At 33.9% G+C, this 15,871-nt stretch overlaps 1 protein-coding gene across 3 annotated transcripts; it reads right to left on the bottom strand.

Moving 5' to 3' along the window:
- Positions 1 to 4,444: 4,444 nt before the first annotated feature.
- On the bottom strand, positions 4,445 to 15,646 carry LOC127084556 (uncharacterized). 3 transcript variants are annotated; one of them, XM_051025036.1, is made up of 11 exons: positions 15,303 to 15,645; positions 12,675 to 15,026; positions 12,448 to 12,568; positions 12,188 to 12,273; positions 11,677 to 11,921; positions 11,182 to 11,268; positions 10,953 to 11,052; positions 5,927 to 6,134; positions 5,709 to 5,829; positions 5,055 to 5,124; positions 4,445 to 4,928 (listed from the first exon to the last, which is right to left on the bottom strand). In XM_051025036.1, the coding sequence occupies exons 1-11, from the start codon at positions 15,387 to 15,389 to the stop codon at positions 4,806 to 4,808; spliced, it is 3,600 nt and encodes a 1,199-aa protein (XP_050880993.1). In that variant the 5' UTR covers positions 15,390 to 15,645; the 3' UTR covers positions 4,445 to 4,805. The 3 variants fall into 3 exon arrangements, 2 of the variants coding, with proteins under 2 accessions (XP_050880993.1, XP_050880994.1); XR_007788746.1 differs by lacking the exons at positions 4,445 to 4,928; positions 5,055 to 5,124; positions 5,709 to 5,829; positions 5,927 to 6,134 and adding an exon at positions 7,029 to 9,971 and having other exon boundaries at positions 10,200 to 11,052; XM_051025037.1 differs by lacking the exons at positions 4,445 to 4,928; positions 5,055 to 5,124; positions 5,709 to 5,829; ... (1 more) ...; positions 10,953 to 11,052; positions 11,182 to 11,268 and adding an exon at positions 11,293 to 11,556 and having other exon boundaries at positions 15,303 to 15,646.
- Between the last annotated feature and the right edge of the window lie 225 nt (positions 15,647 to 15,871).

The following is a 15,871-nucleotide window of genomic DNA, read 5'->3' on the forward strand; positions in this document are numbered from 1 at the left end:
CCGAGGGATTGAATTATCATATTTTACCATAAAAACTCTCGTTAATCAGATTTTACTCTACACCTTACTTATATGTAGCCGCTCCAAACTTGTACACATCATTCTTTAGGATGGATTGTAAGACAAAAAAATATTCAATATTCTTCTGTCTTGAACAAAATATTTTTTCCGCTCTTGCAATCCATCCCAACATAATGGTGTTAATATTGTTGTTGTTGTATTTTTGGAATAACCTTCCTATGTTGTCAATCAAAGAAACTATTTGAGAAATTTATTGCTTTCCTTGGTTGATAACATTGAGAAATTTATTTCTAAACACGATCATCTTGTTCTCTTTCATGTGAAAGTGTTTTCAATGAAATAAGCTCAAGATAATGAAATCTCTCTGAGATGAATTGCAAGTACAGAAAAAAAAATCTCTTGGTAGGAACATATAACTTATTAGAAATTTGAAAAGATTTGTTGTTCTCTAAAAATCCATTGTAAAAAATATGGATTTGTTTAAACAATTTATTTTAATATTCTGTGTAAACAATATAATTTTAAAATTAAAAAAAAAAACTCTCATTGGTTTTTTATAGAAACCAAGAGGTATGTGGAGCTTGGGATGGAACATATTTTATTGTATTTTTTATCTAAAAAGAAACACATTTTCATTGGTTTGGAGTGATAAATGAGGTAAAATATAAGTGTATTTATTCAGTTTCTTCAACGTCCACTTAAACAAATCTTTATCGTCTATTCAATGAGTATCAATGCTCAATACACTACCATTAGTGATCCGCGTAAAACCTAGAACCCTCATTATAAAATAATTCTGAATATTAAAATTTGATAATGAAACATTTGACATGAAAACTTTGAAAGTTAAAAAACGTTTATTTTATCTGAGAAAATTTCTATATAATAGATTGCAAGAGCAGAAAATTATTTGGGTTCAAGGTTTATATTCTTAAATTATCATATAACTGAATATTTATTTTATTTATCTAACTTTTTTTATATCAAACATTTGATCTTTCTCAAGATCAATGAAACGAGGATCCCCAACATTTTTTCTTTCATAAGATATCCAACATTTGTTCTTCACCAACAACGATGACGATGAAGAACAAATGTAATATTCTGTGTAAATAATGTAATATTCTGTGTAAACAATGTAGTTTGTAAAAAAATTAATTTATTAATATTTTGTGTAAACAATGTAGTTTGTAAAAAAATCAATTTATTAATATTTTATGTAAACAATGTAATAAGTATTTTAAAAAATAATATATACTTCCTCTCGGTTTTGTTAATAAACCAAGAGGTATATGGTGCTAGTTTTGAAAATATAAAAAAAATATTGTTGAGGATCAAACTAATGACCCTTTAAACTAAGTGACATCTTTTCATGATGTCATTCGTTACCCCGCCTCTTTAACTAAGGTTAAATCAACTTCGTGTCAGAGGTCACATATGTTTTTTGTAGTAGTGTTCTAGGTGTTAATCCTTCATGCATGAAATTGCATGACAGTAGGGCGACCCTGTAAGTATTCATCTTCTACAAGAGCATTCATTTTGTGATAGATTAACTGTGTATTTTCTCCATTGTATGATATATGTCTAAACTCATAGTCATATTCATCAGCACACTTGTAAAACATGTTGAAATCATAAATTAACTCACAGTCCAATTGTAAAATATTACATGAGTCACAAAGCTTTATAATTCAACAACTACCTAACAATCCAGTGGTTTTTTTTGTGTGACTTCTTTGTTAACCTCTTTTTAATATTTGGTATAATGTTACTTTCAAACTTGATAATCTTCTGCTTATTTGACTCTCGCCTAAGCATAAGAAAACTCTTAATTCTTCAATCATAGTGACAATAGGCTTGGCTCTTGCAGTTACAAACACTGAGTTGAATGCCTCTGACATATTGTTCATCAAAGTGTCACATCTTTGAGTTGTGTTGAACATTTATTTGCTCCAAAACCTTGGTAGAATATTTATTGGGTGCTTGAAAGTCTCCTCATTAACATCCTTAATTTCAAGCATAGCCTTTTCCTAAGCTTTTACATAACTAGTAGTTACAGTCTTCCACATCAGTTATTTTAGTTTAATACCTGGAATCTTCTTCCCGAAGTTGATGTATAAATGTCTATAAACACACAGTGAAGTAACACATAATATGAAGAGGGACTAAAGTTAAACATATAGAATCTTGTTCTATAGCAGCGGTCCCTCCCTCAATGGTCTCTCTCTCAGTGGTCCCTCCCTCATTACTCTCTTCACCTAGTTCAATAGTCTAATTTAGCTTGTCCTTTACTCCATTATTCAATTCATCCAATATGTCTTTTACTATATTACTCACTTCATCCAAATTGTCTTTTTTCACATCATTCCATATCTTGTCATTTTCCAATACAACATATCCTTCTTCTTTTTCATTGGGTCCCACAATATTATACTCAAGTGAAAGTATTGACTTTTCAATTATATCAGGTTGTGACAGTGGAAGGAGAACGTATAAATGCACTTTCCCATTATTAAATACAATGGTTTTCATCCTCTTTGCACTCATGTCATTTTTCAATGGAACATTCTCATTAATCTCAACTACATCATGTTACCACATGCTCTCCATTTTAGGTACCCTAAGTCTTTCAAACTACTCCACACTTCAAAATAACTCTAGTAATTATGGTCACGTTTCCAAACCTCTTATAACCCTTATAACCTAAGTAAATTCACTTGCATGATGTACAACACACTCAAACCTATTATCCATTTTCTATTCAAGAAAAATAATGTTCCAAACATATAGGTACAATTTTTAACATGTTATAACAATGTTAAGATGCAAAAAAACATAAAGTAAACGTACATTTTGAAGAATGGAAATGAAAAATTGAGGTGAGTATTGTGGAGCTTTCGTCTCTCGTCGAGCGTCTTCCTCTTCTAGGATTCCTAGGGTTTACGCCTCCTCTTCGTCATCAGTAACTCTCTTCATATTCTCTTCACACTTAAGAACAAGGATTTTTGTCTTCAGTACCTCTCTTCATATTCTCTTCACACTTCAACTGTATTCGTCTTCTTGGAAAAGGTAGGGTTTCTTCGTCTCTTGTACTTCACTCTCTTCATATTCTCTTTGTCTCTTGTAACTCTCAACAAATAGGGTTACATGATTTTTTTTAAGTAAACATGTTTCAGTAATTATCATTCATAATAATAAATTACAAGTAACCAAAAATCTATAGATAAATATATTCGACTAGATTACCACCTCTGCAGAACTTAACGATTTTTTACAAAATTTGACTGAAAGAATCATATCGACTAACGAAAGTGTTTTTAAGGGACTAACATGTAACATCTTTTAGATAAGGGACTAAAGTGAAATTTTAAATTAATTTAAGATACTAAAACATGCATTAAACCTTAATTTTAAAACTATGGTGAAAAGTTAACGAAAATCTAAGACGATTTTCTAAATTTCTATATGCTAGTCATTTTCAATTGAAATGTATTTAGACCGGATATGTTTATATAAACTAGTTAAATTCAAAGAAGATGAAATATGTAGATTCATAGTCTCGAACATGCTACTCTAACAAATTTAAAAGTTAGAGAAAAAAAATACAAAAATATAAATATTACAATAATATAAATATTTATGAATAATGATATATTTATAAATAATATATATTTTGCTGGAACGTATTAAAATCTTCAATTTCTTTTAGAATGACAATTATTTTATGACCATATTATAAATTTTTTACATTGATACAAAAAAAATCTTCACGAAATTCTTCTAAAATATTTTATCTTTATTTAAACAATTTTTCTAAGATGCATGTAAATCATAATTGATATTTTTCTAATAAAATATAATATATATAATAAATAATGTATTTTATGAAATTAAACAAAATAAAACAAAAAAAAAATACCTTTGAAATTTTGAAGCTTTGTGCTAATAACGTATTATGAACTAAAGGGAAAAGGGAACAAATTAGATAAAAAAGATTAAAAATGTATGTATTCTATAATTCACCATTATAACTCTAATAAAATAAAAGTCCTATTTATCGAACACAAATGGTCTAACAATATAAATACACCATTAAAAGAATTAATTAACATTTAGTAAAAGAATATATATATATTAGAAGACAAAGAGACACTATTAAACATTCGTTATTCATAATAGATTCAATGGTGTACAATTGTTTTTTACTCAAATATTTCTTAATTTTTAAGTTTTGTTATGTGAAACAACAATATTTTTTATATATGACACGTGTCATGCACCAATAAAAAATCTAGTTTTAAAATAAAAATGTTCCAGTTAATAATGAAAAATATTTAAAAGAAAAAGAAAAAGGAAAATTGACAATACTATTGCCCTAAAATAATTGGCAATGTAAATAACTACCTTATCCATTAATTTAAAATTATGTAAATAACTACCTTATCCAACCTTAGGCTAAAATCGAAACTGTTTGGCTTCAATTTTGTCAAATCATTATTGACACAAAATATACTTCAAAAATAACCATTAGTAGAGTTTATGTTACAACCCATTGTTAGTGATTTCCAAAACTATATAGAAATGGCTCCATCCATCTAACTCAAAACTACCTCAATTTATAAAGGCATGCAAAATCTCCTACTTATAAACATGTATACTTTGTACCAAGGAAACACAAAGAAAGAGGTTATCACTGAAGATTATGTGATCAACACTTCAGCTATTCCCCTTCAACAAAATATTGTGTTTCCCTTTTACTCACAAGCATCATAATCATACTCATGCTACCCTTTCACTTTCCTCCGTCTATAATAATGCAAGACATTCTTCCATTTTTCAGAAGAGCCTTGTACAGTGGAGGTTCCGTTCTGGCAATGTTGTTCATCCTCAAGAACTGGTTGATCCGCCTAAAAACCAATTAAATTATCAAGAAATGAGTAAGGGAGCAAACTGTAAATAATAACAGTTTATTCAAATTCTAACTGACTACAAGATAGCATTTGGTAGAATAACAAGGGAACAAATAGAAGTACCATGGTGACACAGTCAATAACAGGTTCGATAGATACTACATTATTATTATCGCTTTCGCCTTCAAAAGCACTGCAAAAAAAAAATCAGGTTCGTTAGATACACAATCATTGCTGATATCCTATCCCGATTCTAAGTAATTATTTTGGTAAGATCTTATTATCCTAGTGTTGTCAATTGTGCTAGTGTTGTCAATTGTGGCTACCAGATTGTTAAAATCCCGCTACGCATTAGCGTTGTAACGCCACTACAACGGTTATTTAACAAGATTTTGTCCTAAAGATTGTCCAAATTCCACTTTGCTATAGCACTATAAGGCCACTATAACAACTATTTAACTATTTAACATTATATGATCTTTGTTGCGGTCTTGCTACCACTCACTATCCTAGGCAAAATCTCAATCGAGGCAATATTGATGACAACAATAGATATATGGTAACAGACAGAAACTACTTTCTTACATGAGTGAACTTTCTTTGCTATAACACACTACAAGGGGTTCATTTTTATGCCTTAAAATACTCACGCGACTTTCCATTTTTAGCCTACAATATAAGATGCCTTTGCCGTCACTTTATTACTATTATACATAGCATTTAATAATTGTGCCTTTCTTGTATGGTAAGGATTAAATAGACAGAGGGGAGACATACTCCAACATTGGTGTATCCGCCGTTTCTTTCATAACTATCTCTCCTGCTTGGTAAACTTCAGATACTGGAGACTTATTAGCACTACTGCTTTCGGAGATAGCACTGACTTTTTGTTGGAACTCTGCATAGAGAAACATTGAAGTTATAAATGTATTTTCCTTAGAAGACACAAGACACAAACTTATTTACTTGTATCCTATAGATTACAAATTACATACCTATTGGCAAAACAGAATCTGGAGACAGCATCTTTGTCAACAACTTCTGGCACATGATGGTACCCTGAAAATCTAAGAAAGTATAGTCCAGAAATTTTGACCTCTCATGTTCTGTCATCTTTGAAAAGCCAAAAGGACCAGTCCATGTATCTACCACACAAGGAACAGCAGGCAAAACAAGCTGCTTCACTCCTAACTGCATGAGTTTCTGGTGAAAGAAATACAAGTTAAAAAATTATGCAAATCTGGGTATCTTTGAAAGTGAATACAAAATTGTAGAATACAAGCTGTAATTAGTTTTACAATAGTGTCAAAGTTGCAATCATCATTGGAATTAAATTAAGATATAAAGTAGCAATAGGGGTGTTATTAGGCCTTTTCAAAGTTAGGTTTCTACATAAAACCACACCAAACTAAACTGAATTGTTGATGGGGTTCACAAAACTGAATTGAACTGAATATGATTGATCCCAAACTGAACCAAACTGTTTTATCTGTTTGGTGCACAGTGGTTTACCTTTTTTTTTTAAGGTAAACTGTGTTGAATGAGATAGCGGGATAACTGCTATTTGACTATTTTTTGGACTAATTATATGAATAATCTATAAAAACATATATTTAATGTAAAACTAAACAAATAACACCACCCATAAAAGATTCATAAAATCAAATATCAAAGCACAATGCTTAATCAAAAACTCTTAATTAAATTCAACAAATCTTAATCAAATTCAAAACATCACATCTTAACATCTTAAAATTCAAACTTAGAGTACTATTATATGAAAATTCAAACAAACATAGAAATCATAAATCATCATCAAACAAGTCTTCTTCTTCAACGTCTTCCTCCAATTTTCATCTTCTTCGTCATTTTCCAATTCTTCATCTTCTTTAACATTTTCTAGCACCACTTGTTGTGTTATTGTTGCCCTATATGTACTTGCAGCTGCAAGTTGCTTTGTCCTCCTAGCGTAGAATATAGGCTCATTAATCCCACTTTGCATTGGCAACTCGAGACCAAGTTAAATCATCATTTTCATGAATCATCTCTTCTACACGTTCACCATCTTCTCCTATCTCTCCCATCAACCATACAATGTGATAATCAATGTCACTCAAAACCATAGGATTAATCTTGTCACGACATTCATATATTTCAATCAAAGCAGGGACTAGATGAATACATTTGTCATACAACTTAATCTTGGCACGAAATCTTTATTGATTTCCCCCAACGGTATTATCTCAAGTGCTATATAAGGACCTTTCCACAACTTGCCAAAATACAACCTTGATACAACAAGTTTATCACCACTCTTACGAAGAACAACTCACGCTCTGCATACTCGGGTTAAGTTGTTGCTCAATATTGTGTAGTTATCTTTCATTGTTCTTAAATTGTGTCTATACTGCTTATCTAGCGAAACACTTTTAATTCTTGTAATTGTTTTTGATTCCTTAGACTTGAGAGGGATAAGAGGTTATTGAACCCTTAGACGAACTTTGTAATCTGTTAAATTAGTGTATTAAGTCTTTGTTGAAGGCGAAATCATCTTGGCCGGGTGGACTGGAGTAGCTTTGATTTTCAAGCGAACCAGGAGAACTCGTTTGGGTTATTATTATTTCTTCTTTGCGTGTTTTGAATCAAACACTTAACCGTGTAAAGAGACCCAGGGTGAGAAAAACTTCATGGCCAACACAAATGAAGGACAAAATTAAGAGTTTCTTCCTAGGCTACGATGCTGATATCTGGGATATATGAGTTGCTCATCTCTGCAATTGGTATTCCTATTCCAAAACGTGATTTCAAGAATCACCATAAGGCTAGAACCATTTTGTTAAACGTTATTTCCTACAACGAAAAGATAACCAACAGGAAAACAACCAAAGATATTTTTGACTCCTTGAAAATGACGCACGAAGGAAACAACCAAGTTAAAGAGACTAAGGCTATGGCCTTAATCCAAAAGTATGAAGCCTTCAGAATGGAACATGATGAAGCTGTTGAAGTGATATTCTTGGGAAGACTTTTGATTATCTTCTTGACATGATCTCTTGTAGTATATCCTTTATCCAGAACCTTGAGTCCTACAACCAAGGTTTGTAACCTTGAGAACATCACTTCAACAACTTCATCATCTTCCATTCTGAAGGCTTCATACTTCTAGATTAAGGTCAGAGCCTTAATCTAACTTGGTTGTTGCCTTTTTGCGTCATTTCCAAGGAGTCAAAAATATATTTGGTTGTTTCCCTATTGGTTATCTTCTCGTACTCGTGGTAGGAAATAGCATTTATCAGAATGGTTCTAGCTTTATGGTGATTCTTGAAATCACGCTTCTGATCGTCGTTCATTCTACTCTGATCGAGATGGGTAGCTCATAATCATTTGTAACCATATCACAGATATCAGCATCGTAACCTAGGAAGAAACTCTCAAAAATTGGAGGTTTTGTGTTTGGTTTGAATTATTTTCACAGGAATTAAAAGATTTTCTCAACATACACAAAGAAGAAATAATAATAACACAAACGATTTATCCTGGTTCGCTTGAAAATCAAAGTTACTCCAGTTCACCTGGCCAAGGTGATTTCGCCTTCAACAAAGACTTAATCCACTAATCTCAACATATTACAAAATTCATCTAAGGATTCAACAACCTCTTAACCCTCTCAAGTCTACAGACCTAAACAAGTCACTTGAGGAATCAAAAACAATTTAAGAACAGTGAAAGATAACTACAAAATATTTGGCAGCAACTCTTGTATGGAAACTTTTTCTTACAACAACAATGGTGAAGAAATAATCAGAGTATGCAGAGCCTGAGTTGTTCTTCATAAGAGTGGTGAAAAAGTTGTATGAAGGTTGTATTTTGGCAAGTTGTGATAATACCGTTGAGGGGAAATCAACAAAGATTTCGTGCTAGCTGTGGGAGACAAATGTAGTAAATTCCTTATCGTTTCCATAATAGACTAGGAGCATAATCAAATGTTTTCTTAAAAGGATTGTACTACAATTTGAATGTTTCCACCTTAAGTTTCTGACCAGGTGACATCTGATGGCGTGTTTCTGAGCATGTGTCAGAGTGAGGTGAGCATGATCAGAGTCTTCAGAGTTAGAGTCCTCAGATATCTCTGTGTAGATTCTTCAGATAGAGTTCGCAGAATCAGATCATCAGAGCTTGAACTTCAGAGTCAGATTCTTCAGGTGATTGCTCCTCAGATGCATTCTGTTCAGAGTCAGATGTGATTTCTCTTTGTGTTGGATCAGCGCTTCTGGACTACTTCAGATGTCAAATATTAGTTTCTTAAGAATCAGAAGGTGACTTATCAGTGTCATTTCAACTTAGAATCCTGCACACTTAAGAAAATTATTAGGGTACCAAATTGTTTCATTCTTTGTTATCATCAAAACTTAAAGATACATTGCAGAATCAAAATCTTGTTCTAGCACATGCATCATTGATGCTTGTTTGCTTTGTGTCCTAGTCTTCTTAAACATTAAATCCAATGGACCTTTAATCTTTTTGACAGCATGTAAAGAGGTCTCAGCAAGCCTCTTTCCGGTTCGAATTCTCCCTATCTCCTCAATGGCGTCATTAGCATCTTCATCTATTTGCACTAGGCACCACTGCTACTCCTTTTTTAATTCTTTCGTTTCCATCCAAATCAGCCTGTAATAGTGCTTTAACATCCGGTTGGTGTTTTAAAGCAAGCAACTACATAGCTCTTTATTCCCCGCTGATGTCTTCTTGCTCTACTTATTCAACTACATCACCCTTTATACCTAATTGATGATTTCTTGCTCTACTTGTTCAACTACATCACCCTTTATACCTAGTTGATGATTTCTTGCTCTACTTGTTCTTCCACTAGTTGTAAGATTACAAAACTCACATGTCACCTTTTTCTTGTTATTTAGATCCTTCCAATGGTTAAATTGTCATGATATGTCAACGTCACTACCGGCTGGTTTAAAGGTTTGGCCACAGGAGGCGACAAATGTAGAATTCAGAGATGGTGTAGAAGAATATGCTGGCTATTGTCTACAAATAAAAGAGGAAGAAGAGGAATAAATTTATTAATTTACTATTACTTAAAGGAAAGAAAACAAACAAAAAAGAATCAGAGCAAGAAAAAGAGGAAGAAGGCTTGAATAAAAAAAAAGAGAAAGAAGACTAAAAAACAGAGTAAGTAACGAGGAAAAGAAATGTGAAAGAAGAGAAAAGAAAGAAGAAAGAAGAGAAAAAAAGAACTAAGAATTAAAAACCAACCTGAAAAACGCAGCAGACTAAGAAACGTGGCAGACGGAGGCACTGAGAAACACAGCAGACGGGGGCGGTGGCACTGGCACTGAGAAACGAAGCAGACGGGGGCGGCGGCGCTGAGAAATGAACCAGATGGAGGTGGCGCTTGGAGAAGATTGTGAGAAGAAAACTCTGAAAACTTGCGAAAGGTGGGCGAGAAGAAGATTGAATGTTCTGAGTTAGGGAAAATTGGAAAAATTCCTCAAACCTCCTCCACGTTTAATTTTTTTAAGGGTAAAACTCGGTTTTTGCTTTCAAAACTGATGAAACCCGCTCGAGCCGGGAAACACTCCACTCCCGCGACACGCTAAAACCACAAATTGCGGCCGTGATCTCAAACTGAGACGCAAACCACTCCGCCGTAGCGGGGGTCACCGCTATCAGTCGCTATCGATAACTCTACTACATATATGATAGTACCTACTCCTAGAGGTGTCTTACATGTATCATACAATTGTCGGACACCTATGCGAATCACATTAACGCAACACTGTGCAACACACCTAATCCTAGAGGTGTTTGTGCTTCATAGGTTCTATATGGTTTTAATTTGGTTGGGTTTGGCAGTTCAGTTCAGTTTGGCTGTCTCAGTGGATTCTTTTGAACAGTCCTAGGTGTTACAGCCAAAATACAAAACACACATATTATGATGTTAAATATGAAAAAAGGGCGTCAAATGATAGAGAAGGAAAAAAGGGAAATGAGTTCCTTGTTCATTACCTTTTCCAGTTCATCCATTAAGATGCGGCACATTCCATGTCGACGATATTGAAATCTTGTACCAACAAGAGGTACTTCAGCTACCTTATCTCCTAAGACCCTGAAAAGTTAAAGCAGTAACTCAAGATTACCATAACACAAGCCATTAAAAAGACAGCAGCTCAAAAAGAAATATAATCATTCAGTCAAACAGAGCCTGGTTTTTTATGGAAGCAAATCCTATACTCACCTAATAGTTGCCACACTGACCAGCTCTCCATCTTTCTCTAGAAGTACAGTATAGAAACCCCGGAAATTCATTCGATTAAGTTCTGACCTGAAAAACTCACATGTACAGACATCATCAGATACATGACAAGAGGTAAAACAATAATTCACACAATTTAGAGACAGATGCCATAGCCATGGACAATGGAAAATCCATCAGTAAATGGAATAAATTTATAATGGCCAAAAACCTCCACATCAGTTGATTATTTTTAAATGCAAGTTTCCTATGAGAACTGTGATATTTTAAATGACACTCTCCTATCATCAGAACTATGAAACTTTTCCAATTGAACGTCTTAGCAAAGGTGAGAATAGCACATGTAGTATCGGAGGACTGCAATTAATAAATATATTACTATGAAAATTAGGTCTTTACCAATATCAATAACACAAATATAAAAATGTATTCTAATAAAACACCGTGAACATATTTTCATGGATAAGAATCACTGACCTTCGGCTGAATATAACATCTTCCACCAGATCTCTGCCAGAGGAGGGTTCCTTTAGGGGCTCAAAACATTCATGCATCACAGAAAGAGCAACATTGAGTTTGCTGTAACTTTCTGCCAATAATCCACTTTTACTACTATCAATATCATAACTCTCAAAGTCGATACACTTCACCAATGTCCATGTTAGATCACGCACGCCCACTGAAACTGGCTCTCCCAACATTCTTTGAAGGCCTTCATATAACTGCGAAAAAAATAGACACAACAAAAATTTAGTATGGCATTAAACTTAATTGGACTTGCTATTGCCAAGTCATAACATGTAATTTCGCCGAAATCAATCCTCATTAATTCCATTAGATTTCAAGTGCAAGCCCTGACCAAAATCACATATACCGAAGTATCAACGACAAATATAATTTTATTTCAAACAAGCAGATAAATTACCAAATTTCTACAAAAACATTGCTAAAACTTTCCAATAAATAAGGGGATGTATTGAATATATACCTTTTCACAGTCTTTTCCGCAGAACTGGCTTTCCGCATAACTTTTGGATTTAAATGTATCTCTACTTATCAGGCATGCAACATGATCTACATTAGGTTCACAAAAATGACATGGTAAGTATAGTAGTGTTGATTAACAGATGCACATAAATACACATAAAAATCAAAAGATATCTAGATATAGATGAAATGTGTAAGCAAATGTATTATATGTATTAGTATATTCTATTCGTTTCAATACCAGCTCTAACGCATACTTACAATTATGTTCACACTGAATGCATTTAAGGAAATGTCCATCCTCACCGCCCCCATTGAATTTTCTTTGGCCACAAATCCCGCAAAGACATGATGGACAAAACCATTCACCATCAGGGATGTCCTATACAGGAAAAACAAAGTTCAATTATTGGTTTGGAAGAATTAAACTGAAATAAATATGAGAATACTAAATATACCTTGAACCAGAATGAAAATGGTTAACCTACCTCAAGACCAAGACACGTCTTATGATATGAAGACGGACACCGATCACACAAAAGAAGTTCGCCCCCGTTGCGGCAAACGGAACAAATGTAGTCGTTTTCACTCTGACACAAATGAGTTTGTGATTTTACCATAGCCTCCCTTGACACATGATCTTGCATTATTTGTATCTGGCACTGTAAGAGCGACCTACCATCATCCAGAAAGATACTAGCACTTGGTCTGGTGGTATTACTGCCAATAGCATGAAATTCAAAGGAAACAAGACTAAATATTTTATGACAACATTTACACTTGATTCCATCGTGAGTTATTCGACCAGAAGCCATGACATGCTGTCTTTTTGCTACATAATAAACATTAGACCTTGGTAACACCACATTGCTGTCTATCAACCAAGACACAACATTCAGAGCTTTCTGATGTGATAGAGAAGGGGCAGAAAATTTTCGCACTCTTTTATTCGATCTCACCCTTAGACTTGAATCATCGCGTTTTCTCTTTGATCTATTTGTAGCAACCCTGTCTATAGTGTACAATTCAGTCTCATGAGGAAGAAAATGTGATGTTTTACTTGATAAATCATCACTTGGTACTCGATCAACACTTTCATCACTAACAAACGGTTGAATGCCAGACATAGTTGATCTTTGAATACTTTCCTGATCAACACTTTCTTCGTTAACAACTGAGGCATTTAAAGGTTCAATTCCAGAAATAGATGATCTTATATTACTTTCCTTAATTAGGAATTTGCATACCATGTTCAGTGAGGTAAAGTTCCGGTTTTGCGGGGAAGTATATAACACACCCCTTCTTTTGTTTTCCGGGGGAGGGTCAGTTAAAACCCATCCTTCTTTCAGGAGATGCTTTTTTATTTTTGAAATATATTTTTTTTTACCACGCCAATTCCGTTCGAGTGCACGTTTGTGGTATTCAGCAATGACTTGAGGCCAATACGCCGCTGAAGGAGTAGCTTGTTCACCTGCCACTGCAACAGAAGAAGGCACCACAGCTAGAGAAGATACATCTGGATTCTGACTCTTTTCCAATGGATTAAGAAGCACATGTGGAACATGACATGGTCTAGGTAGTTTTGGTGGTTTAGATGGTGTAGGTTGAGTAGGAAGATATGCACTTATATTAATGGTTTGAGGTGGTTCAGATTGTGGAGTAGAAGAAGAAATAGATAAATTATAACCATTAATAGAGGAAGGAGTAGGAGCATTGTTACCGATATCATTTTTTGATGCCGAAGAGTTCACCCTTGATTCCATAACTTTACAAATTTCAATAAGTGAGTAGTAAAATTTCTTCTGACAGATTCCATCTGGTGGCTTGTACCTGATATGATGACCATGTTGGTCAATTTCCCATCCAAGATATGCAAGATGCTTCCATACTTTTTCCCTCCAAATCGGTCTCTTATTCCTGTTCTGAGAAGCAAGTATGTATTGCGTAACAGCATCGGGGCAGTATTCCATTTCAGGCACTATTACAGGTTCCCAATTGTTGGAATTTGAATGAGTTGAAGATCTACGTTTGTTTCTCTCAGAACAAATAGCAACTGAAACTTCACTTTGAAACTTTGGAAAGTCCTTTTCAACTGGAAAAATAACAAGTTGTTTCTGCTCAAAATTTTCCTTCTCAGACAACGTCTTGTTTGAATCAACTTTAGACATTAGGCCAACCGAGTCCAGCTCTTGAGGTTTCAAGGTTGAGAAAACTTCTCTTACTGTAATACCCATGTAGTCAACAACTACCTGCATTATCATGTCTCTCCACAAATCCTTCTTCACATTTAAAGTCCAATCGCCAACAGCTGCAAATTCCTTTTTTTGTTGCACTTCATACCAAATTTGCTTCACCGAAACTGCAAGATATGACTCCCGCAGACACTCCTCGATCAATTCAAGAAACACCCAGTTCCCCCGTCGCTGCCATTTCCCCGTAACTTCATCCCAATCCTGAGTAATCCGCATTTGATCGATCTCGACCTTCATCTCATCACCCAAATCAGGAAAGAACACACTCCTCTTCTCCATTACTTCATGGTGATCAAACACAACACCTTCCCACCAAGCATCCTGGTAACTCACATCAACACAAAGACCAAATTTAATATCACAGGTTTGAAACTCAACCCAAGGAGGAAGTGGCCTAATCACCGCACATTTACTCGGAGAACCAAACTCACAATCCAAAGCATCCGAAACTTTCACCACTTCCACCAAATAATCCAACCCATCATCCTCCACAATATTCTCATATCTAACATGACGCGTCAGCTTCCCACATTCAATAACAGTGCCCGGATGCCATGATCCCAGAAAACCCTCCTCAAAACTCTTCACCTGAAAAAAAAAACTTCAAAAATTTACAATTCCCATACACAGAAACTTCAAATCAAAATACCAAAATCAATAAATAAAGTAATCAAAAAGGAAAAAAAAATTAAAACTTTTTCCATGTTCACGTCCTTATATATTACCATAAACAGTTAAAATAACGAAAATACCTTGCATGAACCGTAAAATCAAACGAAATGTAGTTAATAGGGTTTCCCACAAAAATGGCATTATCAAAACTAGGGTTCACCAAATTTTTTGCAACAAAAAAAATGACATTACCTCAACTCTTTCATTGATTCGAAGCTTTTGTTGCTGGAACTCACACTTCCGCTTAAAGCTTCTTCTGGATTCCTCTAAACCCTCCATTGGCAATGAAACTAAGGTTTTGGAATTGAGAAACCAAATGTAGATAATACAAATAGAAACAATAAATGCGTAGAAAATCAACTAAAATATCTTAATTTTCTCTTTTTGATTTGAGATTTGAAACAATTTTTTTTGGGAAGAAAAAGATTTGATTCAATTATGTTTTGGGTTTATCGCATTCTTTCTGATACTATAAAGATTTTGAAACTTTGGTCTCAAGTAAACACCATAGTCTCACTTCAGCGACTAACTATAACCGAAAATTTCTGGGTTTCGGGCTTTAATCTTCTGCACCGCAGATCACGGAACGGAATATGGGGAACCGTTGGATTTATTTATGGGATCCGTGAGAAAAAGAAAAATACATAATTTTTTTTATAAAAAAATGTATATTTGATTCATTGACCAGTATAAATGCTTTTTTATTTTTTAAATACATTTAGATTTTTTTGTGTGATTTTAAACCTCGGCTATATTGATAA

This window comes from Lathyrus oleraceus, chromosome 5 (assembly GCF_024323335.1).
Source record: "Lathyrus oleraceus cultivar Zhongwan6 chromosome 5, CAAS_Psat_ZW6_1.0, whole genome shotgun sequence".
NCBI classification, from domain to species: Eukaryota; Viridiplantae; Streptophyta; class Magnoliopsida; order Fabales; family Fabaceae; genus Lathyrus; species Lathyrus oleraceus.